This window comes from Mercenaria mercenaria, chromosome 9 (assembly GCF_021730395.1).
Source record: "Mercenaria mercenaria strain notata chromosome 9, MADL_Memer_1, whole genome shotgun sequence".
Classification (NCBI taxonomy): Eukaryota; Metazoa; Mollusca; class Bivalvia; order Venerida; family Veneridae; genus Mercenaria; species Mercenaria mercenaria.
The window spans coordinates 60,495,546-60,522,930 of NC_069369.1; the positions used below are offsets into that span (position 1 = coordinate 60,495,546).

The 27,385-nt window shown below is 34.8% G+C and overlaps 1 protein-coding gene across 1 annotated transcript; it reads right to left on the minus strand.

The window, feature by feature from the left end:
- Positions 1-4,040: 4,040 nt before the first annotated feature.
- On the minus strand, positions 4,041-27,324 carry LOC123546233 (uncharacterized). Its single transcript, XM_045332427.2, has 11 exons — positions 27,219-27,324; positions 21,522-21,558; positions 21,001-21,079; positions 19,570-19,698; positions 12,917-15,255; positions 12,291-12,435; positions 11,057-11,203; positions 9,807-9,974; positions 8,783-8,902; positions 6,882-7,044; positions 4,041-6,440 (listed from the first exon to the last, which is right to left on the minus strand). Exons 4-11 carry the CDS (start codon positions 19,570-19,572, stop codon positions 6,175-6,177), a joined length of 3,351 nt encoding a protein of 1,116 aa, XP_045188362.2. The 5' UTR covers positions 19,573-19,698; positions 21,001-21,079; positions 21,522-21,558; positions 27,219-27,324; the 3' UTR covers positions 4,041-6,174.
- Positions 27,325-27,385: the final 61 nt, after the last annotated feature.

The following is a 27,385-nucleotide window of genomic DNA, read 5'->3' on the forward strand; positions in this document are numbered from 1 at the left end:
TCTGACCAAATTTCATGAAGATCAATTGAAAAATACAGCCTCTATCGCATACACAAAGTTTTTCTTTGATTTGACCTAGTGAACTACTTTTTGACCCCAAATGATCCATAATCAAACTCGGCCTAGATTCAATCAAAGCAATTATTCTGACCAAATTTTTGAAGATCAATTGAAAAATACAGCCTCTATCGCATACTCAAGGTTTTTCTTTGATTTGACCTAGTGTCCTACTTTTTGACCCAAGATGACCCATATTCAAACTTGACCTAGAATTCATCAAGGCAATCATTCTGACTTAATTTCAGGAAAATCAAAATATAGCCTCTATCGCATACACAAAGTTTTTCTTTGATTTGACCTAGTGACCTAGTTTTTGGACCCCAGATGACCCATTTTCGAACTAGGCCTATATTTCATCAAGGTTATCATTCTGACCAAATTTCAAGAAGATCAGTTGAAAAAACACCCTCTATCGCATACACAAGTTTTCCCTTTGATTTGACCTAGTGACCTACTTTTTGACCCCAGATGACCCATATTCGAACTTGACCCGGGCAATCATTCTGGCCAAAATTCATGAAGCTTAGTTGAAAAATACAACCTCTATCGCATACACAAGGGTTTTCTTTGATTTGACCTAGTGACCTAGTTTTTGATCCCAGATGACCCATTTTTGAATTCGGCCTAGATTTCATCAAGGTTATCATTCCGACAAAATTTCATGAAGATCAGTTGAAAAGTACAGCCTCTATTGCATACACAAGGTTTTACTTTGATTTGACCTAGTGACCTAGTTTTTGAACCCAGATGACCCATTTTCGAACTCGGCCTAGATTTCATCAAAGTAATCATTCCAACAAAATTCTATGAAGATCAATTGAAAAATACAGCCTCTATCGCTTACACAAGGTTTTTCTTTGATTTGATCTAGTGACCTAGTTTTTGACCCCAGATGACCCATTTTCGAACTCGGCCTAGATTTCATCAAGGTAAACATTCTGACAAAATTTCATAAAGATCAGTTGAAAAATACAGCCTCTATCGCATACACAATCTAAATGTTGACAGACGACAGATGACAGACAGACGCCGGACATCGAGCGATCACAAAAAACTCACTAAAAAGGGAAAGGCAGACAACTCAAGTGACATCAAAATGAAAGAGACAGAGTCTTAAACTACATGAGCTACAGACAGCTCTCAGACAGTTGAAGACAAAGAAGTCTCATAGACCAGATGGAGTCACAAATGAAATGCTGACCCACTTATGCACTGCAGAAATTTGCAACTACAGCTGGACACAAGGACTACTCCCACAGATATGAAAAGAGGCAGTCAGGTTCCCCATCCATAAAAAGGGAAGGATCCAAAGAAAGCTGCCAGCTATCGTCCAGTCGGTCTAACCAGTTGTGTTGGAAAGACCATGGAGAGGGTTGTGAATGCATGTCTGAAGTGGTACATGGAGACTAACAGCCTACTCGCAACACAACAAGCTGGCTTTAGACGATTCCACTACACTGAAGACCAGACTACTTATCTATCGCAAGAGATAGAGGACACCTTCCAAGAGCAGAAAGTCGTGCTTACAGCATGGATTGATCTGCAGTGATCGTTCGACAAAGTCTGGACTGATGGATTCCTCGTCAAACTGATGAGGGGTGGAGAATGTGTCATGCTGAGGTAGATTAAGTCATACCTTTACAACAGGAGAGCAAAAGTCAGCTTAGAACATGCCAACAGTAAGAAGTCCATGTTGTGTCATAGTGTCCCGCATGGCGGAGTCTTATCCCCTACACTCTTCCTGCTTTTCATCGATGACATGGTATCTGAACTGCCGAAAGGAGTAAAGGCTGCACTCTACGCTGGCGACCTGGTGTTATGGTGCAAGGAAGAACATGCCACAACAGCCACATACAGGATGCAAGAATCCATCAAAAAGCTTTTAGCTTGAACTGAGGATTGATGTGTCATGATCAATACAGAGAAATCGTCCACCACAATATTCTCCCTGTCGTCAAAGCAGAGGGCGGGCAATATCAAGATGGTTAATACTTCACTGACTGAAGCAGACGAGGCGACATACCTTAGAGTGACATTTGACAAACGGCTAACCTGGAGAACCCTCATTAGTGAAGCAGAAGGGAATGCCCGTAGGAAGCTTGCCATGATGCGTAAACTTGCTGGAGCAACGCGAGGAGCAAATGAGCACCTACTCAAAAGACAGTAATCAGGGAACAGGGAGACCCCATTCAGAGTATAGTTCAACTGCCTGGTCTCCTCTAACATACATAAAAGTTTTTCCCCTCTATCATAGCATGTGACGGATCCCTGTGCTTGACTTGGAATATATAGAATAGCTATAACTCTTTGATTTGAATATATTGTATAGCTGTGGCTTTGAATGTATCTATATATAGCACTTTGACTATAATCAAAGAGCATTTTGGCTTTACATATATCGCATATCTGTAACTCTTTGACTATATCTTAGAGCCATTGGACTTCAAATATATCGTATATCTATAGCTCGTTGACTATGAATATATCTTACAGTTCTTTGGCTTTGAATATGTCGTATATCTTTAGCTCTTTGACTATGAATATATCTTAAAGCTCTTTGGCTTTGAATATATCGTATAGCTATAGCTCTTTGACTTTGAATACAGCTTAAGAGTTTTTTGGCTTTGAACATATATTGTATAGCTATAGCTCTAGCTCTTTGACTTTGAGTATATATTAGAGCTCTTTGGCTTTGAATATGTCATATAGATATAGGTTTTTGACTTTGAATATATCTTAAGAGTTCTTGGGCTTTGACTTTGAATATATCTTAGAGCCCTTTGACTTTGAATATACCTTAGAGCTCTTTGGCTTTGAATATATCTTAGAGCTCTTTGACTTTGAATATATCGTATAGCTATAGCTCTTTGACTATGAATATATCTTAGAGCTCTTTGACTTGGAATAGATCTTAGAGCTCGTTGGCTTTGAATATATCGTATAGCTATAGCTCTTTGACTGAATAGATCATATAGCTCTTTGACTTTGAATAGATATTAGAGCTCTTTGGCTTTGAATATATTGTATAGCTTTAGCTCTTTGACTTTGAATATATCTTAGAGCTCTTTGACTTTGAATAGATCTTAGAGCTCTTTGGCTTTGAATATATCGTATAGATATAGCTCTTTGACTTTGAATATATCGTTTAGCTATAGCTGTTTGACTATGAATATATCTTAGAGCTCTTTGACTTGGAATAGATCTTAGAGCTCGTTGGCTTTGAATATATCGTCTAGCTATAGCTCTTTGACTTTGAATATATCGTATAGCTATAGCTCTTTGACTATGAATATATCTTAGAGCTCTTTTACTTGGAATAGATCTTAGAGCTCTTCGACTTTGAATATATTGTAACACTAGAGCTCTTTGACTTTGAATATATCTAAGAGCTCTTTGACTATGAATATATCTTAGAGCTCTTTGACTTGGAATAGATCTGAGAGCTCTTTGACTTTGAATATATTGTATAGCTATAGCTCTTTGACTTTGAATATATCTAAGAGCTCTTTGACTATGAATATATCTTAGAGCTCATTGGCTTTGAATATATCGTATAGCTATAGCTCTTTGGCTTGGAATATATTCTATACCTATAGCTCTTTGATTTTGAATATTTCATAGAATATATCGATAGCTCTTTGACTTTGAAAATATCAAATAGCTATAGCTCTTTGACTTTTGAATATATCTTAGATCTCTTTGGCTTTGAATATGTTGTACAGCTATAGCTTTTCGACTTTGAATATGTAATACAGCTCTGGCTTTGAATATATCTATATCTATAGCTGTAGCTCTTTGACTTTGAATATATATATTCTTGTATCCTTCCGGGATCCAGTGTGTCTGAAAGGCATTTCGTTGATGTTTTTTCTTTAATATCTCACTTAATTGTATAGCTATAGCTATAGCTCTTTGGTTTTGATAATATAGTACAGTTCTTTGGATCTGAATATACTACATTTATATTTGAATGTATTATGATAGCTCTTTGGCTCTGATTATGTCTTACAGCTCTTTGGATATATATTCCCGCTATCAGGTGTGTACTATTAATTATTGTTGTATGAAATCAGCACTCGTCATTTTCAGTCCTTGATCAAAAGAACAAGAAATAGAACATTCTATATAATAAATAGATTATTCATATTGAAATTACCAATGCTTGATAAGGATGGTAAATGGACACAAAGCAGCAACATGTGATTTAAAGATGTTTTTCACAATTATTTCTAGCGGACAGAATTTTTTGTAATTTTGCATATTCATAGATTGATGTATGACAAGATTAAATAAAAAATAAAAATGATAGGTACCCGTGCTTCTTTTTTCGATATTCAAAGTTTATTAAGAACACCAAATAGGTATTTTTGTCTCAAGAAACAATACATACATGTCATAATAAAACTACTGCAAACAACTATTTATTCAAAGTTTCACTCTGATGTGTCTGTTTATGCATCACAATTAATGAAACCAGTATAACTATGCATAAAATGTCAACATATAGATTTATTAACTCAGAAACATTACTCTTGACAGATGTCGAAAGTATCTGAAACTGAGAAAAACACGAAGTATTTCTTAATGATATGAAAAATCTAGCGGACAGAATTTTACCAAATTTTATATTATGTAAGCTAGAACTAAGACAAAAAAAAATTAAACCAAAAAAATAATATCAACCAGTGCTTGTTTTCAAGAAAAATTAAAAAATATTCACTCCACCCACAAAAGTATTTTTTCATTACCCCACCCACCTAAAAATTATGAACATTTTTTTTCTTACAAAACAAATTGCACAATGTTATTATCAGTTTCTTAACCAATTTTCTTACTCACATGCGAAATAATGCTCCTTTAAGGTTGCATGCCTCTAGGTCAAATACTTTTTGAGATACGTGCTACACAAGCTTTCACATGCCATTTACGTATATATTTGACCACGTCAAGGGACATAAATCTGTGTTTTACTGAGTGAAACCACAAATAAAAGCACTGGTGCACAACTTCGCATGCTGAATTTAATTCTTGTGTGGTTTCATAACTCTTGGCGCATATACTTTTGAGGTACATGAGACACAAATGTTTAGACCCTTTAAGTACAATTTGACTGTCAAGGGCCATAACTCTGGTCTTACTATGTAAAATGCGGGATGGGGCACAAAAAGTATAACAACATTTTTAGGAAGTCACATCTGAACTTGAAGGAGATAGATCTACGTTAAGATTTTCTGGAATTTTATTTGACTTGGAGCCAGCTGCATCATTACTGGACGAAATAGATTACTTTCAAATTGGCTGTCCACAATGTATTCGATTCGAGCACTTCCTACGACTACTCCTCCAATAAAACACCATTACTTTTAAAGGTAAAATATGGATGCACGACCTATATTGTCAGTACATACAATATTTTTGGCGCTAGTGCGCTGCATATCCGACATGCACTTTCGGCGGCGAATCCTGAACTTTACAGTGGTTATCGCTTGCTGCGCGATTGAGCTGCGCACAAAATATTGTGATGAACTCCTTTAAATTCATTGTATTTCATTTCAGTATCAAAGTTAGATTATTTAAGTAAATAACACATATATCAAATATAGGTATTATACAATATGCAAAATATCAAATTCAAACATATCACATACAGCACATTTTGTAAGCAATCAAATAAATATTCATGGTTTAATATGCAGAAAACAGTGGATGCAATAGGAAAATTATAGACTTTTCTTTACTTTTGGGTAGACATGAATGTAACTGGGGATATTAACAACCACACTGTCTAAGAAGACTCCTGGTCTTCAACTGGTATGTAACTTTCGTTTTGGGGTGAGGTTAGGACACACATGCATGGTTACCTTAAATCATGTGTGCGAATTCTTTCTATTTTCTTTTTAACCAGATTATTTCTTTTTATTGTAATTTCTTTTAACATTTTGTTTTTATTTTCCATATTGAAATAATAACTGATATACACCTGTACAATGTATTATCACAGTAAGGACTTGCCACTGTGATATTTTCTGTGAATCTTGACTGCTGTGATAAGTTACAGCTGGTGTCTATCACTCCAGTTAATATTTTTTCTGTGGTGCCAGTCGTTCTATCATTTTACAATGTTCTTTGGTCTGTATCTTCCTCTGTGATACCAGTTACAATATAACTATCAATATTGGTAATTGTAGTCACAGTATCTATAGCAAGTTTCCATGTCTTTACTTTAGCCTTAAAACCCTCCAGGGCATATCCTGCTTCAAGGGAACTGTCTCTGAATAACCTTGAATAATCTTGGAACGATGGTATCATTGAATCAAGCACAACTTGCTTATACTGCATGTTGTGACTGGTCACTGACTTTTGGTCTCTTCTTATACTTTCTGTAGAAAAAAATACACATGTACAATTAACAAATCTTCTAATGCAACACTTGATATTCTGTAAATAGTGACAGTTATAATATATAGTGACAGTGTATTTTCAGAATTCATCACACTTTTAGAGCAAAGTGGTGATTGCAGCCCAGTGATTGAGTGTTACTTTTCATAGATTTTCCTTTATGCTGAAATCTGCTCTTAGCTGCAGTTTCAATTAAGAGGGCAATGTCTATCATTTGACAGATGTATAAAAAGAGCAAATATCAGATCAAACCAAGAGCATTATGGAAGGTGTAAAGTGCAATGTACATAGTCACTCCTAAAGAAATGGATGCAAGTGTGTCTAATAAACATAAAATCCAAATTTTATACTTGTAAAATATGATTTATTTATCAATGCAAAGAGGCATTGAGTGTTAAAATATTGTATTAAATGATACTTACCCAATTTATCACTTAGAAACCCGACACAATCCTCTTCAGTCTGTCCAGCACCTAACACCAAATACCCATGATGCAACACAGAGGAAACGTGAAGTAGGCATTCCCAAAGTTCTTGCTCCTTCAAGTCTATCAACACAGGTGAGACACCATATAATATCACAGTCTGTAAAATCATGCTGAGTATTTAGGAATCAAATATCGCTAGTATGTAAAAAAAGACATAAAAATGTAGTACAAATAATTTGAGATGCATTGTCTTTTGTCTGTTGTCACAAGAAATTTTAACTCACCAGAGGATTGAGCACATAGCTGATACAGTGGAAGTTTAATGCTCTTCATAAATAGCAAGAAATAAAAAATGAGGTATCTTCCGTTTAAACTGAAACTACTTGCACAACTGTAGTCACTTTTAACTAGAGATTGTTTTTAATGAAAAACATTGTCTCTAGCCACTTAACAAGCAGACATTGTAAATTGCCACAAATCAAGGGCCATATCTCCAGTAAAAATCAATAAACTACAACATTCCAAGGATGTACACAACTAGGCTTGGCACTGATCACTCTTATGCAGGTTGGTGGAATTTCAATCAGTGGTATAGGAGATGTAGCACAGACATGCTTGTTGAAAACATGCCCAATAGCGAAAGTGAAGCTGCAAAAACATTATAAAATTTGACAAATAAAGAACATGAAAATAAATGAACCAGAACATGCTAATAATATCCATAATAAGGGTTGGCACTGATCATTTCTGTAAGGCTTGGTGGAAATTCAAACAATAATAAACAAGAGGGCCATGATGGCCCTATATCGCTCACCTGTTATCATTGGACTTGCGGACAAGAAGGTCCTCAGAAAAAATATCTATAGGGGCCATAACTCTGGAATCCATAATGGGATCTGGCCAGTTCAAAAAAGGAACCGAGATCTTATGGTGATACAAGTTGTGTGCAAGTTTGGTTAAAATAAAATCATAAATGAAGCTGTTATTGTGCAAACAATGTCAAAATAGCTAATTCTGGTCCTTTTAGGGGCCATAACTCTGGAACTCATAATGGGATCTGGCCAGTTCAAGAAAGGAACCAAGATCTTATGGTGATACAAGTTGTGTGCCAGTTTGGTAAAAATCAAATCATAAATAAAGCTGCTATTGTGCAGACAAGGTCAAAATAGCTGATTTTGGCCCTTTCAGGGGCTACAACTCTGGAACCAATAATGGGATCTGACCAGTTCAAGAAAGGAACCAAGATCTTATGGTGATACAAGTTGTGTGCCAGTTTGGTAAAAATCAAATCATCAATAAAGCTGCTATTGTGCAGACAAGGTCAAAATAGCTGATTTTGGCCCTTTTAGGGGCCATAACTCTGGAACCCATATTGGGATCTGGCCAGTTCAAGAAAGGAACCGAGATCTTATGGTGATACAAGTTGTGTGCAAGTTTGGTTAAAATAAAATCATAAATGAAACCACTATCATGCAGACAGGAAATTGTTGACGCACACACGCACGGACTGACGACAGACGACGGGTGATCACAAAAGCTCACCTTCTCACTATGTGACAGGTGAGCTAAAAAGAAGTGGCTAAAATATCATAAATTTAATAAATCAAGGGCCATAACTCTACTGAAAATCAATGAACAGGAATATTCCTAAGAAATGCAGAACTAAGCTCGGCAATGATCATTTTTGTGAAGTTTTGTGTAAATCCACCTTGAGTTGCCAGCGGAGTTCCGCTGATAAACTTTGTGACATACAGACTCTAACAGACAGACTTTTAATTATTATTACATAGACTGTTTGGTTCACAAAAAGAAGTGTGCTCACTCACTTGTTAACAATATAAAACTAAAAGGCTATGCAAGCTATTATTTGACACGGTGGCATTAAATACCCTTACCTGAGGATTGCTTTCAGCAAGTGAAATAACAGTGTCCACTTTACTATACCAACTTCTATCCACTTTGTTACACCAGTTCTGCTGCAGGGGTGAAATAGAGATCCCTGTACATACATTATCCTGTAAAATATTATGTCAAGTATGCATCTTAAAGCCTTACTATGGAGGAAACTAGCAATTTTACTCCTCTTAACTTGCTGGACTATAAGATACAGGGAGTATCTCAGATGTATACATACAGTCAATTGTTCTGGGAAAAATTAAAGACATATACATCTATAGTATATAATATAATTATCAACTCATTACTGTCTTCTACGCTGCTGCAATAAACCTTCCACTCAGGTGACAAGTTATGTGTGCTGACCAGAAGCATAAATTACATTATATTCTGTCATTTTGTTATCATATACACTTAATAACTTTCCTTGGGTTTAGTGCAAAACAGACACAATGTAGGTCATACATTGACTTTGCAAACACTTGATGGAGGAAGACTCCAGGTGCCCTTTCCGGCTTAATTTCAGGCATAAGTGGGCAATTGGATAGAATCACCACCCTTCTGTAAGCCAGCTTAATGGTTTCCTCACATGAAAACATTCTACACCCCAAATGAAATTTCGAACCCACAGTAGCAAGGGGCAAGAGATTAGAAGTTAGTAACCTTAACTACTTGACCATAGAGGCCTCTAATTTTCCAACATTTCTGAACATGTTTGTTAGGGTTTAGCACTGTGGTATTTCAGCCATGTAATGGCACACAGTTAACCTTACAAGAGTTTCTGGATACTATGCCAGTTATAACCTGTCCTGTGCAAGTAATTTCGAACTTCTCCACATGTGTCAGAGGTGGAGGACAGAATGACTGGAGACACAATGTCTTCTATCAAATCGTCATGGAGAACATAGACCTCGCCCTAGGAAAGAACTCACAACCCTATAATCCATAGATCTGCACTCTCCCTACTAAGATAAATGTCTGGGAAACTTTCTGGACCACTCAACTAAGTGAATCAAAACTAACCTCCGTTGCCAAGGTAACATAGGTTACCATATCAACTTCCATGGCCTCACTGAGTTGAACTAGTTGTTTATAGGGAATGGTATCCATGGCAACTATGTCAAGTTGTTCACAGATACTTACTACATCATCTGATATGTTGCCCTTTACAAGTAGCACATCAATAAAAAGCTGAAATATACAAAAAAAACTAGTATACAAGGAAATTTGTTTAAAAATTACTTATTTCTGCAACTGAAAATCAGACAGTGGAAGAATTTTCAAAATCAGCTTAAAACTGAGGAAGTTATGAACATTTAAATATTTGATCAAAATGACAGTCATTCTGTTCCAAGAGCAAAATTAAACAATATACATCTATCTTTTTTATTTCTTTGAACAGTTTTTCTTAAATCTGTAAAATAATATCTCTACATTTTCCAAACAGACAGAATTATATTATCATGCTTGGCATATTGAACTCAATCAAAAGGTCATTTACTAAATAAATAATTTGAGCCGTGCCATGAGAAAATCAACATAGTGGCTTTGCGACCAGCATGGATCCAGACCAGCCTGCGCATCCGCGCAGTCTGGTCAGGACCCATGCTGTTCGCTTTCAAAGCCTATTGCTATTAGAGGAACCGTTAGCGAACAGCATGGATCCTGACCAGACTGCGCAGATGCGCAGGCTGGTCTGGATCCATGCTAGTTGCAAAGCCACTATGTTGATTTTCTCATGGTGCGGCTCATTTAGCAAAGTGTAAATGCACACAAAAATGGCTGTCTCCATTGCTAACCATTCTCTTAAATTTCAAACTGCCATATCTTTTAAACAGTGGTCCAATTTTTACAATTCTTATGAATGGCTGGCCAATGTCATTCAGATGCCTATCATTATATCACACTGGCTGTGCCATTATTATAACTTGGCATCTGAAATTTTATTCAATGACAAATCACCTTTTGGGATATACTACGTCTTAAATGTCAGATGGTTTAAAAACATTTGAGCCGTGCCATAGGAAAACCAACATAGTGGGTTTGCGACCAGCATGGATCCAGACCAGCCTGCGCATCCGCGCAGTCTGGTCAGGATCCATGCTGTTCGCTAACAGCTTCTCCAATTCCAATAGGCTTTAAAAGCGAACAGCATGGAGCCTGACCAGACTGCGCGGATGCGCAGGCTGGTCTGGATCCATGCTGGTCGCAAACCCACTATGTTGGTTTTCCCATGGCACGGCTCATTTAATGAAACAATGAATCAACCATACCATTTTCAAGACATCAATGATATCTGTTTGCCAACTATCAAGTTTAGATTTACCACAGGAAAACCTCTCCAGGGAAGAAAATTCTTTTACTTTCACTGGTTTATAACCTTTATGTCTGAACGTCATTGTTAGGTCTGCATTAACCAGCTGTAAAATACAAATAAAGGGTTGTTTACATTATACACTTATTAAATGGCAAACCGCCTTGGTAGCCTAGTGGTAGAGCACCCCTTTTGTGTGCAGGAGGTCATAGGTTCGCTGCCTGACTGCATTTTACCAGACATGAAAAATGGTACTAGTAGCCTCCTGGCTTAGCACTAAGCATTATGTGGATAGCACTAGGACTGGTCAGCCCAGAAACAGTATAATGTGACTGGGTGGGGTATCATGTCACCTGTCTATGAGGAGATATTCCTGTAAGGCAGCACTAAAAAGTTTGGCATTGTGCTCACTGCTACAAGTAGATACCATTGCTTTTATGACTGAAAAATTGTTGAAAAGGGCATTAAACCACACACATTAAATGGCAATGATGGGCCTGGAGTGGTTATTAGAACAACTAATCCTATATTCACATGGTGAAGTACAAGTGCTAATATAGACTTGGGAGCTGTAATAACCATGTAAGGAACACTACTGTATGTGTTGTTTATTATACACCTACACCAAGTAACAATTACATTGATTGTTTGAATCACTTCATCATATGAAATATTAACGTTGACGAATTTTTTATGGGGACAACATGGGGTAAAATGATGTCAAAAATGATGCCACACATCCATGGCAGTCCAATAACTAGTTATTTTGCTCACTTACGGTTATTTTGCCCACTTTCAGTTTTTGACCTGGGTTACAGGATTTTGTCTAATGCAGTATTGCAACTATTTATAGTAAGGTATATAATAACTTGTTATATTTTACAAAAATTCTAATAGGACCATTTCTGTTAAAACACGCTTACGCTAAAATGACGTCACGTTTTTGTTGAGACCAAGAAAGAGCACTACTATATTTTATCTACTGTTTTAGATTAAGGGCATATTAGAATCAAAATAATGTATAGCAAAATCGTGTTTTACCTAAATTACTACACTCAAAATTGATTATACGTTGCCAGAACAACTCACTCCGGCTACGCCCTCATAAAATTATTCCGCGGACATATAACCTGTTTCCGTGTATTAATAACGTTAAAACACAGTTTTTCTATACATTATTTCTTAAATATTACCAATGCTCTACAGTGTTTTCCATGGATTTTCTGTAGTGTCATCATTGTCTCTATAGATGTTTGTACAACAACTCCATCAATAACCTCTAGAGAGGCAGTGTGTGCACCAGCTCTGGTATAGCAGTCTACTAGGTTGGTATTCAGCCTGCAAACATGTACAAACATTAATTTCATTACCATGAATAGACAAATTAACAAATGTATATCTTTTGACTAGCATTGCATTTCAATAAATAAAAAGGAACTTGTGAAAGAATTAACTAGCTTAAAGTAATATGCGCCACCTACTGATTTTCAACGGACTGTTATGAATTTTTCACAAATTAAAGTTGACGATATTTCCGACAGACTGGTATTTTTTCTCTGTTAATCTACAAGCATGGTCACTAACATCATTTTTTGATGTTATTTTGCCACAAAATCACTGTTTTTAAATTGCAATTACTATGCCAAATGTATTTGATGAATGTTGTCAAGGATGTAGTTAATAATCTTTGATCTTGTGTTATCTCTGTCCCATTATGATAAAATTCTTTCGCCTCTGAACTTTAATGATTTTGTTCGATGACAAAATCACTGTATGGGATATACATGTATTATTTCTTAAACATTTTATTGTAACTAACCTTGGGTTTCCATCTTTGCTCTGTTTCAGTACAATATCACACACAGCTCTGCTTATATCGTCATCTCCATCATAGTTCACACCCCAAACCAAATGTTTCATTTCTTCTTTCATGTCTTCAAACTGACTTTTATTTTCACACACCTGTTCTCCAGTACACTTACAATCATCAATATGTTTTGCTTTCACAGTAAATGAAATTTCTTGATCTAGAGGATTTATTCTGCTGAAATTTTCTAAAACTTCGCTTTTCTCATTTAACTCTGCTTCTGTATTCATATGTCTACTTCTTAGAAATACACTTGAATGTTTTACACTTACTGGCTTTGTGCCCTTCAAACTGGACATGTTTTCAGGCATACAATGATCAACTTTCGTCTTTACAATTCTTATTTCCATATCGGGCTTGGATGAACTGCCTGAACCATTTTCAGATATTTCTCTAAAATCAGTGTCTCTGCCTTTAGAATGACAGGCTGCTGTTTGTAAGTTTTCAGTCCTACTATCCATATTTCTATTGGATATATTGTTTATGTCTTTTAACATACAGTTCAAGCTGTCCAAATTCAGAATTTCAGGTGGTTTTCCTGCAGTAACATTCAACTTTCTCTCAGACACTAAAGCAGCTGTGTGCAATGAATTTTGAATATCTTGCTGAGCACCAGAACTTTGTTCAAAGTATGGAGAGATTTCATCAATTACATTGTTTTCTTTAACTATAAAATTGTTTGCATCTTCATTACGATTGATAACATTTCTAATACTATGCTCTACATGGTCAATATTTGGTATATATTTATCACTTCCACCTGATGGTTCAGACTCTTCTTCCCGGAAATGTCTGCTACGAAATTTTAACGCAGAAACATTTGTTTTACTTGGTGCTGTACTAGTTGTTTTTCCAAGTGAACCAAGTAAAGCATTTATCTGTTGTATCTGTCCTCCTTGAAGTGAACCATGTCCACTCCTCTGTCCCTCAATACAATCTGACTTGACAGGTTTATCATGACTACTAATTTTCAAATTTTCTTTACCAATAACTGCTTTCATTTGATTTTGTGACACATTACTGAGTTCCTGTGTCTTTTTCTCAATATTGTTTAACTCAACATTTTTTTTCAATATCTGATCTACTTTTCTCAACGCCTCATGATTAACAGCAATGCCTAAAACTTCCTTTGTCTTACAATATTCTTTATGACACTTCTGAATGTTTATATCAAAAGAACCTTGATTTGCCTTGGCAGCATCAGCTTTAGAATTTAAACTGTCTAATAAATTCTTAGGTGGTCTGTCATGAGATGGTTTGAGAGTTGAATCATTTATTTTCCTTTTCATATTTTCTTTCACGTTTGAGTTAGTAATTATAAATTCTACTGTTTCAAACTCCTCATCCCCCGCAATATTTTTGCTTTCCCTATTATCTTCTTTTTCATAAGTTGTCCTTTTATCATAATGATTTTCTTCAAAACAATCACTGAATTCAGAATCAGAGTCATCAAAGCAACTATCAAATTCTTCATCAATATCTGCATGTTCTTGATCCATATTTTGTGTACTACTAGCATTGTGTTTATATATATTAACCTGTTTCTGCCTTTCTTTCTTGTCCTTTAACATTTTCAAGTCATTTTCTATGTCCCTCTTCAGATTTTCTATATCTGTAATAATTGCCCCAGAATCATTAGAATTCTCTTCATCTTCTACAGCCTCATCAAAGACACCACTTTGATCTGTTTTGTTTCTGTCATCTTCAGTACTTTCACTTTGATCACCTTTTAAATTTTCAAACTTTTCAGTACAATCTCCTTTCATAGCTTCAACATCATCAAAAAACCCAGATGTATCATCAAGTTCTTCTTTTTCTAATTCATTGTTTTTCATTTCTAAATGAATAAACTCTACACCATCTTCATTCAGATAGCTAGCTGATTTGTTTGTACAAATCTTATTAAAGTTTTCTTTATCATTACACGTCTCGTGGCCAACAATCATTTCTTGTATATGATGTAGAACTTTTGAGTCATTTTCTACTACATTATCATTAGCATTATCTATCTTAATTGCAACTGAATCAACTTTTGGATTACACTCTGGATCACTTAAATGTTCCGCAGTAGGACCTTTCTTAACATCCTCATTTTTCTGCAAATTGTTCAAAATACTAATGCCCTTATCTTCATGATAAGCACCGACATCATCAAAATTAGGTATCTTGTCTCTGTCTGCGACAATTTTTTGTCTTGCTTCAGAAACTCTAATCTTTCGAGTCTCAATGTGTTGAATACATTCATTTATAACTGCTTTCATATGGTAAGTAACATTAGCCATTGGAATCCCCTGCAAAAGTGACATTTAAAGATAGAACATTTTTTAAGTAATAAAAACATAGTGATGAATACTAGATAACCATTTGCAAACACCATGTTTCAGAAACTGTCAGTAAATTTCAAAATTTTGTTAATCATGAGAACTTATTAAGAATTACTTTTTAACCTTTAGCCTGCTAAATTTCAAAAATGAACTGGTCCATCATTCAATTTTAGGCACTACCATTTATTATTTGAATGGGTGTCCACTGAAAATTAACTGACTGAATAGTGAACAGTGAAAATTAACAGACAGAAATGCAAACAGTACAGACCATAATCATCCTGTATCTGTATACTGTGAAATCATTAATATTCGTGGGGGACTAATTTTCGTGGATTTCGTGGTTGAGTAAATCCACAAAATTAAATCCCAACAAACAAGTAAAATTCCCATTCATTTTATGCTCAAAAGTGGAAATCCACGAATTCATATCCCCAAGAAATTGCCGTTTTTACCAAAACCACGAAATTTCATGCCCACGAAATTTAATGATTTCACAGTATTGTATCTTAAACCCCCAACTGCCATATAAAGGCCAGAAGATGGCGCTGGGGCAGGTTTCTATGTAAATTATACATGCTTCACATCAGGGAGCCCTTTTTCAAAATTTTGAATGAACTACTGTTAATTTTAAAATGAAAAATTGCATAAACATACATTGAAACATGCTTTATCAAATGGTGCAATTATTTTTACAAACAAAAAATTGTGAAGTATACTTTCAAAAAAAAAATTTAAACCAACTGCCAAAAATTTGAATTTGCCGGGAGGAGCTAATGGGGTCATGAACCCAGGAGAGATAAAGAATGTAAACAGTTCCCACGTGGTAATGTTTATAAACAATCCTGAAACAGCAGAGAGGGTCATTAATCAATGAAATCAACACCAGTTACATGTAAAGCTTTGCTGTGATTTATTTTTGAAGAAAAGTAATTGGTATTTAACTGATAAAATATCATAATAGATCATTATATTTTATTTCTCAGTGTATTTACATTAAAGTTTTAAATCCAGTTGTAAGTTTTATGAGTAAAATTATACTGTTTTACTGTCATACAATGGTTCACCAATAATGTCCCATGTAAGGTACTCCTTTTGGATTTGGATACAGTGTCCGAACCTGGTTTAATACACAATCTGGCATCAACTCCCTTTGTGTCAGTTCAACATGAGCTTCTGTCATAGCACTATTTTTTCTTTCCAAATAAACAGTATTACTCCATAAACCTCTCCGATCTAGCATTGTCCAAAACTTTCTGTACAATCTTTTCCTGATGATATTATTCCCGGGACGAGCTGTTAGACCATTCCCGAGCCATGACTGTGGACTTGCAGTCACACATGGAAAATTCAAGCAAAATACACATGGAATGTCATCCCTGGGTTGATCACTTTGGCTATCCTCTTGGTTAGATTTATCTTGATTTGCTGGTTGGCAAACGTTTGATTCTTGTTGCAAAACACAGTTACCGTCATTTTCTGTCGAAGTTGTGCATACATTTACAGACATCTGTTCTGGATCTGCATTATTAGATTCATCAACATGCTGGCTTCTAACAGCACTAGGAGAGTATGTATCATCATGTTCTATAAGTATGTCCCATCCATTAAAATTAAAAAATCCTTCTGTGATTTCAATTTGTTTATTTGTCATGACCACTGTATATCTTTTTTTCTCATTTGCAACAAAATTAGAATCCATCCTTTCCTCACAAACATGCACACTTGCAGTGTTTACTTTTATCAAACTCTGATAATTTTGGCCACAGCAACATTTGTTAATGGGTGCTTATTGTTCTACATTCCAGACTTTAATAGTTTATTATTTCTACATCGATTGATACATTATCTCAATTAATGGACCAGTGCCAGCAGTGTCAGAAATGTCAAATGAGTATGCTGGATTTTAGGTTTCACTCATTTTAATCTAATAAGTTGTGAGGAATGCAATTTTTCTAGTTTTGTCATAACTGATATAAAATGGATGAACAAAATATGGATATTATCAATGAGCAGCCACCATTAAAAAGACTACGAGATGACCTCAGAAAAGAACGACAGGACTTTCCATCCCATTCAAAAGAAGCCAGAAAAGAATCTAACAGAAAGCAGAAATTAGCCAAAAACAGACTTCGAGGAAGACTAGAGTATTACTACAAGGAGGAAAATGACAAAATTGAATTACTGAACAAAATGGATAAACTGAAAATATTTCTTGGTGAAGGAAAGTTAAATGTTGTGTCTACATTTGAATTATTACACAGAGTGTTTGATTATTTCATAAACCAAAACATTCCGAGTGAAAGAGATAGAAATCAAAATCCTACAGATGTTGAGGGTTCTATGTACATGTACCAAGAAATACAGAAAGAAGATGCCAAAACTGATCAGCTGTATGTTGGAAGTACGACTTCTTTACGGACACTAATCTCCCAAGTTGAGTCACACTCGTCAAGGTGTCCTCAAAGTTTACAAGTTAGAGGGACTACAATGCTTCGGCATGTCATGTCAATGGATATGGAATGTGATGATTCTCAGCATTCATTTTCATGGACATCATCACCACACATGAAAAATGGCAAATTCCTAGTGAATGCCAGGATTGCTCATGGATACTTTTCATCTGGTATATTACCAAATCAATTTGGCAAATTTTGCGAGGCATCAAATATTGGAGACATGGGAGAAAAATACCTGAAAGAATTTCAAAAATCTTATGAAGAAGTTATTTCACAAGAAACCAAAAAATCTAAGGAAAACGCATTACAACAAGAAATTGCATCAACAGCTGCTATGTTGCCAGATGACGAAAATATTACTGGAATAAATATACTTACTGACGCACGCCATTGTTGGCGTAAAAATGCAGCATTTAGTGATATAGTGTGCCTAGGACAGGCAACAAGCAAAGTTTTGGACATACAAACTGTGTCAAAAAAGGATGATGACCCATGCTCTCAAAGACACGAGCTTATTGGAGTTAAAAGAATTTATCAAAATTTGGATGAACAATCTTGCCCTGTCAATATTCACGCACATGATAACAATAATCAAATAAATAAGTACATTCAAGAGGAAAGGAGCCCAACTGAAAATGCCCTTGATTCATGGCACATGACAAAGTCAATTGCAAAAGCTGCCAAAAAAATAACATCTGGTCAAAAAGCAACTCACGGAAAAATTTGGCATGAAGAACTCTGGGATAAAGGTGCTTCTATTAGAACTCATGTGTATCATTCAATGAAAAATTGTCAAAATAATGCGGATATTTTAAGAAAAAATCTTTTGAATTTGATAGATCACTATAAGGGCGATCACGAAAACTGTCTTCTTACATCGAGGTGTAAGACTGACCAAAATTATGAATGTTCCAAATATTTGATCAAAAGTGAAACAGCTGAAAAAATCCTGACAGACTTCTTAAAAGGACTGCAAGTCTATAAAAATGCTGAAAAATGCAAATTTTGCATGGATACACATTACGTGGAATCATTCAATAATGCACTGTTACAATATGTGGACAAAAGGATATCATTTGGATCAAGTACATATAAAATGAGGATTAATTTGGCATTGCTAGACTGGAATGAGAATGTAAACAGAGGTTCTACTTCTGAAAAAATTATTAGTTACAAAAGAAATCCAGAAAGAACATACAGTGTACCAATTAAAAAAAGAAAAACCAATAATTTCAAAGAAGAAATCTGGGTAATGTGGATTAACAGAACATATGGCCTTTAAATGTAAGTTCATATTTTGATTTCGTCTGCTACAGCATGGCAATTGTTTACATCTGTTGGTGAATCATTGATAAGCAAACTATTTTTAGTTAATTGACATCCCAGTGTAGCGTTGCTATTTGATAGGCTCCTCCTACAAAATTTACTACCAGGGCAGTAAAAGTTGGGGCTTTAAGACATTTACTTCATTTGCAGATAATCCTCATCAAATATATTTAACTTGACTAACAATTTAAATTGATTTAAAAATAAATGTCAGGCAGTAACAAAGGATAAGTAAAAGAACTTACATTTTTTGTGGTAGTACACATTTCTGCTGTGTTTAGCTGAACATTTACAAGGTGTTTACAATTTTAAGCCTAATGCATAGTACCATTAATCCACATAACCTAAGTTAATGGTATGTTTACATAAACAGTATCTCTAGCAATTGATCATATTTTCAAATATGAAACTGGGTCTAGTATACCTTTAAGCACATAAATTTTCAACTGACATGATCAAAACTAAAGCTAGACACATCATTATAAAAGATACAAACCATTTCATTCAAGTATGTTGCAAGCCTGGACCAGGAATGGATATAGTACAGAAGATCGTCAGCTGCTCTGGCGCCAAATCGTTTCCTAAACTCCTGGGATACACTGATTATATACTGATATACTGGGTGCTGTAAAAATAACATATAAATTACTGATTCCTAATGTGTTCTGTTTCAATTTCTTATGTTCTTGGCATGTTTACAGTGACTGTCTTGATTAAAGTTTTTAAATATATCTACTTGATCTTGCTGTGAGAAGCTATCACTACTGTTACTTCACTTGTGAACTAGAAGTACTCAAAAGAACCCCATAAAATGGAGACATATTTCAATGTATAATTACTGTCTAATAGCCTATTGCAGATGATGATACTGCTGAAAAATATACTGCCAGTACAATAAAGTTCAACAACAAGAGTCACGTAGAGCAAAATATCTAAGGGGAATAATTCGGTAAAGAAACAGCTATGGTTCCTTCACACTACATTTCCACTTAATGCCCTCCTTTTAAGGGGCCATAACTCAAAAATGTCATCTGAGTAGGACAAGCTGATGATGTGCACTACCAGGCTACATTTGTGGGGGTGTGTGGGGGGGGGGGGGGGGGGGGGGGGGGGGGGGGGGGGGGTGACCAAGGCAAGGTGGTGGCCAGGTGTGGGTACACAACTTCACATGTTTATAATAAACGTTCATGGAAAAGAATGAAAGAAGTTTAATGAAAGTCTACCAATTGGTTGGTTTGTTATGTACAAATCTGTTGATTTTTAAACAATAAAACTCTAAGGAAAATTGACCAATTAAAAAAAATGACAGACATCATCAAAGTATATTGGTTCATATTTATTTCAAGTTTCATGAAATTCTACCAGCTTGTTACTGAGAAATGACTGCAGACGTGGATTTTTCATTAAATCAAGGGCAATAACTCTAAGGGAAATTGACTAAACAAAAGAAAAAACTTGACAGGCATCATCGCAGTATCTGATAGTTACTGAGAAATGGCTGCAGACGGACACTTTTGGGCATTTTTCATTAAATCAAGGGCAATAACTCTAAGGGAAATTGACTAATCAAAAAAAAACTTGATGGGCATCACCGCAGTATGATGGTTCATGTTTATTTCAAGTTTCATGAAATTCTACCTGCTAGTTACTGAGAAATGGCTGCGGACGGACAGACGGATGCACACGATGGTCGGACAACGCCATTTCAATACCCCCCCCCCCCCCCCCCATATTTCATTGGCGGAGGATAATAACCAAAAGGATTTTAGCTTGGAACTAACTTTTGGAACTTGTAACAATAGTTTGAACCATCATACCTATACACTGCAGCATAGCATCTTAATTTTCAAAAGGGTTAATAAAATCCTTTTACATGACTAATGTATTTATGCCAGATTACTGCTCTAAATTATGAATGGAAAAATACCTCAACATCAAGATGTTCAAGAAGAAGTGATGCATATCTGAAATATTGACTGCCGACTTCATCTTCAACACACTTTATCCTGAAAAAAAAAAGCAATTATTTTACACTTAAATCTTTAACTAAATTAGTTCACATAATCTACAAAGTTAAAGGTTTCTTATTACATATATTTCATGCTGTTACTAATAAATGGTGATTAACTTGATAATCAACATCTCTGAATTATACTTTGTAGCAGGAACATAACATAATTATGGCCTAATGTTTTGTTTTTTTTATTTAAAATTTTCGCTTCAATGATAGTTGTTCAAATATTAGCTGTGACTGAGATACCTTTAAGTGAAATGACAGAAAATGTTCTTGCCTTAAAAACAGGAAAATTATTACACAAGTGACTGTCAACAGGAAATGTAAAACTATAGGCCAAACAATATTACACTGAACAAGTTTAACTTAATGAAGTTTCAGAGTTTTGCATTACATCATGCTAATGATTTCCAAAACAAAATATATCATTTTACCTTCTTGATGGCCCTAAGAACGATTTTACCAGGTTATCTACAAAGAAAGTAAATACAGTATTTATTTAATTGATATATAATTATGCTGTATTATTAGTCTAATAGATATTAACTGGACAAAATATAGATAAAATTCTGTATAAGCTGATCCTGATACTGACAAATAATTTAGTAAAGGCCAATGGTATGACATGGCAAGGAACTGAAGGATTATACTGAAAAGATGAAAACACCAGTATAAAAAGCTAAACAACTGACTGCCACAGTCAGTACACCTTGAGGTACACATAAATGGTTTTCAAACTGTCAGATTTATAAGCATTTCTGGCCCCTATAAAAATTATACTGTAAGCATATAATATATTATATTCATAAACCATGACATGACTATAATAGCAAAATAACATAAAAATAAATCAATATCTGACAATGTTTAAAAATACAACCATTCACCACCAAAGCCTTACTCATTCAGTTTATCCAAATGGTTTATATTATGATCTGGTATATTACTGGTACCATAATACCATCCCTCTAAGAAAAGCAGCCAGTAAAATGTTATCATGCTGTCTTACATGTCCTATTACTTGTACTATGAGTGTGTAACTTACTGTAGTACTTTAACACTGATATATATATTGTAAATGTTAACATTTTCTTTGTATGATCATATAAATGCTAAAGGAATGCTCTCGATCACCTTTAGCTATGATATCGGAATCAGCTTCTTCGAACACTGTTAAGGTTATTGTATCAATACCATAAACAAATCATCTGCTTTACAATATTAACAGCAAGCTCCTCACAGCAGTTATCTTCCCTTGCGTTCATTATAATTTATAATTTATGTACCTGTAAGGGGAGGTAATCACTGCGGGGAGTTTGTATTAACAGTTGAAACTCGATATCTTGAACTCACTTATCTCAAAATTCAGACATTTTCATGTCCGGGCATGCAGAAAACACATACTCAAAATATCATTTTAAGGTTTAGGAGTATATCTATATAACACAGAAATATTTGATAAACAAACAACATCTTTACCAACAATCTACCTGACCATTACATGTTCTGCCATACTGTCCTGTACGATGGATACTTAAAATATTCTCAAAAAGTTATCCCCCTTTAAAAATGAATACCATTTGTAAAGAAGTAAAAATAAAAAATTGCTGAAAACTACATTCAACCTAGTTATGTAAAATTTCAGCACTGGGACATTACTGCAAGTGCATCGAAATCGACGTAACAGTTCTATATATGGCTAAGTCTTGTTTAATTTGGGTCAATCCTAGTCCAATAAATTTGTCGCAATCCTAGGAAATATTGAGATAATTTTTTCATATGGGCAATATCCCCACTCGCATCAAACACTTGAAAGACCAAAATAGTTGAAGCAATTACCGATGAAATTTCCATTGCTGCCGACGCTTTACATGCTATAGGTTTAAATGCCGACTGTTTCACGAATTGGCCATAAATTCAAATAAAACTTACATGCATCAAAAGGGGATTCAATTCCTCATTGATTTATGTAAAAATTTTCAAATAATATCCAAACTTATGAATTTTCTTGTGATTTAAACCTATGTAGGTACTGTACAGTGCTTTAGGGTATAGCGGATAGCTAACTAATTTTCTTGCATTCTAATTCAAAGAAACATAATTTTGTAGTTTTTTTTTCTGTATATCAGACAGAAAACAGCTATTCTTTTCAAAACATTCAGCCTTTGATAGAAATTCATGTATTTTTTCTCTCCATGCTATTGTTTACATAGTTACGTGCTGGTTTAGGGTGTACAGGATAGCTTTGGTCACTTTTCCATTATTAGTTTATAATCTACACCTAAACAAACTTCCCAAGATTTTATTGCTATAAATCAGAATAATAATTTATTCTCTTTTCAAAAACATTCAGCTTTTTAAATTTCTATCAAATACTTTTCATTCATTGATGTTTTTTTTACATACACACTCATTTAGTCAGTAACGGATAGCCTCGATTTTTATTTGAATACATATGAAATATGACACAACAAGCAAACATTTAAAATGTATGTCAGAATGTCTGTCTGCATGCCAGTAAAAGAATGATATGAAAATTTATACAATAATTCAAGTCTAAATATAAAATTTATCAACCTATCCCCTAAATTTCGCTATACCCTAAAGCACTGTATACGATTAACATTTACCGTGTGTATACACGCTATACACGCCAATATGCGCAAGCGGTAAAACCAATAACTTTACATGACTGTGTACTGTGATTCATCCTCCATTATTTTGGTCCTTCCAAGTTTTTACATTTAGATTGCCAGTCACAAATATAAAACAATCTGAACATCGAATTATTTTGACTAGGTCAATCCCCTGGAATTTGAGGTAGTGAGTTTTAACTGCAATTACATTTCTAGTCAATTAATACATTATACATGTAACCAGAGCGTTACTGTTGAAACCAGATAAGGGGAGCAGTGGTCTAGTGGTTATAAGGTGTTGACTGCTCAATCCAGGGATTGTGGGTTCGCATCCCACGGGGACCAAGCCTTCTAAATTTTTAAAAATGATACCAATGCTGGATTTTCCAGGAAGCAGACTAAAGAGTGGTTCAAATAAGTCGCATCTTTCATCACATTAAACTAAACAAGAAAATATTTATCCGAAAATAAAGTATCCGAAATTAAGTAAGACGCAAATTCAAGAAATCTGAGAACCTGCATGTAAAAATTTGATGATTTACAGTCACAATGATAGGACATACCCAGTAGAAGCTTGTTCTGGAAGGTATATGATTTGTTTTTGCTCATCCTTTGCAAAAAAAAAAAATACAAAATTACAGCTATTTGTTTACAAATCAAGAGCATTAAAGGGAAGTAAATCATATATCATTTAAAAATGTACCCAACAACTCAGAATGAACCACAAGTGTTACTGAAGTTAAATAAAGTTCACCACTGCTCAGTTGAATAAAAGTATATGTCAACATGTGAACATCAGTAAGAAACATTTCAAAGAGATAGCAGCATCCTTTTAATATCATACCAGTAAATTAATAAACACTGTTGCAATCTGATATTTTTGCATAAGTTAGATAGTATCTTTATTACAAAGACAGTCTTAAATTGAGGGTTTTACTGCAGACCAAAAATCTGTTGATTTACATCCACCTTCACATCTGTTAATACAATATTTATTAACATACTTCTTTCACTAATTAGTAACTAAACTGCACTGCTTTTAAAAATATTTTCTCCATTTTATTGTAGTACTGAACTTGTGAACACTGTTTATAAAATACATGGCAAAGGTTTTTTAAATATATTTTCTTCTTTAATAAGTTTATTGGTGCATGTTTTTTCTGCTGCAGAATAAGAATTTTACTAAACCGTGGTTATAAGATGGGTACAATTTAGCAATGCTTAAAGTGTCATGGTGGTTCAAGGTAACTTGTAACACTGAAATACCAATATCTGTAGGCTCACAATATTAGATTTTAATTGATGTTTGAGATCTTTATTTTTGCAAATGGTCTTAAAAGAAACTACAGCCTTCCCCGAGCAGCAGTTACATCTTCTATTTTGTTGTTTGTTTATTTGGGTTTTACGATGCACCAACACAGTATAGGTTAAACAGGACTACAAATTTTGGTTTCACATCTCATTTACATCGAAATAAAAACATGAGATATGGAATCAAAATTTGCATACCTGCTGGAATCACAGAGTTACAGCAAAACCAAGTGTTAAGACCCTATTAGTCGCCTCTTACGATCATGCAAGGGTAAGGCAGTGGTTCCAATTCTTTTCATACACAGATCGTCCCAGAACCACATGGGGCTCTATTTTGTTGAGATTTGTCGAGATCTCTTCATGTGACAGCAGCACTATTTTTTATACGGGTGGTGGATTAAGTTCAAAAAGAAACTAAAATAAGACTCAAACTGTTTTCATAATATTGACCTAAATGTAAAGCTATTTTTGTAAACTATATACCATGGTACAAACTAAGTTACAGTAGGATACAATATGTGTCACTGCTGCCAGTTGGTAGAACACTTGCCCATAAGGGAAGGGTCCTGGGTTTGAGCCCCATACTGACTGCACATTTTTCTCACTATAACATTTGATAACAAATGTGGGACCACCACTGTATATACTCCAAGATCATTTTCACCTTATTCTCTATCCCAAAAGAAATTCGGGGACAAAGTTCAATATAGGTTAGGAGTATGTCTGTATGTCATGGTACAAACTTAGTCACATACAGTAGGGTAGAATTAAAAAATTATGTCAGGCAGCCAGTTAGCTCAGTCAGTAGAGCACTCACCTTGTAAGCGAGGAGTCTAAGGTTTGAGCCCCTGATTGACTGCACATTTATCTCCTAAAATGACCGACTTATTTCATACCATAACATACTTCCTCTACTATATTGAAATTTGAATTTCTTATGGGATAGAAGACAAGGTGAACAAGATCTCCGAGTATATACAGTCTCAGTTCCATTTTGGTCACCATTTGTTGGGCTTTTGGTAGAGCAAATACAGTAATCTGGGGGTGTCACTAAATAAGATTAAATAAAACCATATGCAGTTCATCAGAATTATTTCAAATTCAGACTACTAATTTTACTTTTATTTTTGAAACTTTTAATACTGTCATTTGAGGAAATGTTACTTTTCCTGCAGAACAAGTTTTTTTTTCTATCAGTAGGTAACCCATTTTTCTCAATAGATTTGCTTTTCTATGGGATGCCTTATCAATCACAAATCAATGAATGAATTTGTTTTTGCTAGTTGGTATGTCGCATGAAAAGAAGCCAGATTAGGTTGTTCTGTGACTGAGGGGACTATATTTTGTAAGATAAGTTATTTCCAGATATACACACAGGCTGTGTCATAATTTGTTGGTTCAGTTGGTTCACTCACTGATTTGAGTATAGTGTGATTTATTTCCCAGATATCCAACCATGAAAATATGGCAATAACTGTCTAAAGTTAAAAAAAGATAGCCTGACAAAGTTGCATGTGCACAACTGCCCTACTGTGATCTACATTTGTATTAAATTTCATCAAGATTCGTCAATGGATTACTGTAATGTGATAATTTATCAATTTTAGAACAATTCAAGGGCAATAACTCAGCAGTTACTGAAGAGATCCTGATGGAAGTTGTGCTTGAATTGCTGCCCTATAGTGACCTAAATATGTATTAAGTTTCATTAAGATCCATCCATGGATTACACTATTTGTAGGAATTCATGAATTTTAAATAATTAAAGGGTAATAACTCTGTAGTTACTGAAGAGATCCTAATGAAAGATGGGCATGCACCACTGCCCTATAGTAATCTATAATTGTATTAAATTTCATCAAGATCCACCAATGCATTACTTTATTATGTGGGAATTTATGGACTATCAAATAATTAAAGGACAATAACTCTTCAGTTACTGGTGATCATGATAAAAGTTGTGCATTATCTACATTTGTACTGTTTCAGGAAGGTCCACCAATAAGTTACTTAGACAGTCAAAAATCCCTTCTTTTTACCAAATCAAGGGGAAAAACTCTGCTTTCACAGGGTAAAGTGGGATAATAAAACATGGTCATGTGCTAATTAATAATTATGAGGTTTGGTGAGCCTAGCTAAAATAATTTTTGAATTATAAACATTTTCAATTCCTGACAGACTTACATACATACAGCCAGATGGACCACACCAGATCTATATCCTTTTCCCTTCTGCAGCAGATAATTATTCCGTTTAAGTTGTACCAAACCAGTTTTGTTGAACGAACATGTCAGTGGATGTAAGTTTCCATTATTCCAGACCTCTCACAACAGCTTATCATTGGACTTCAG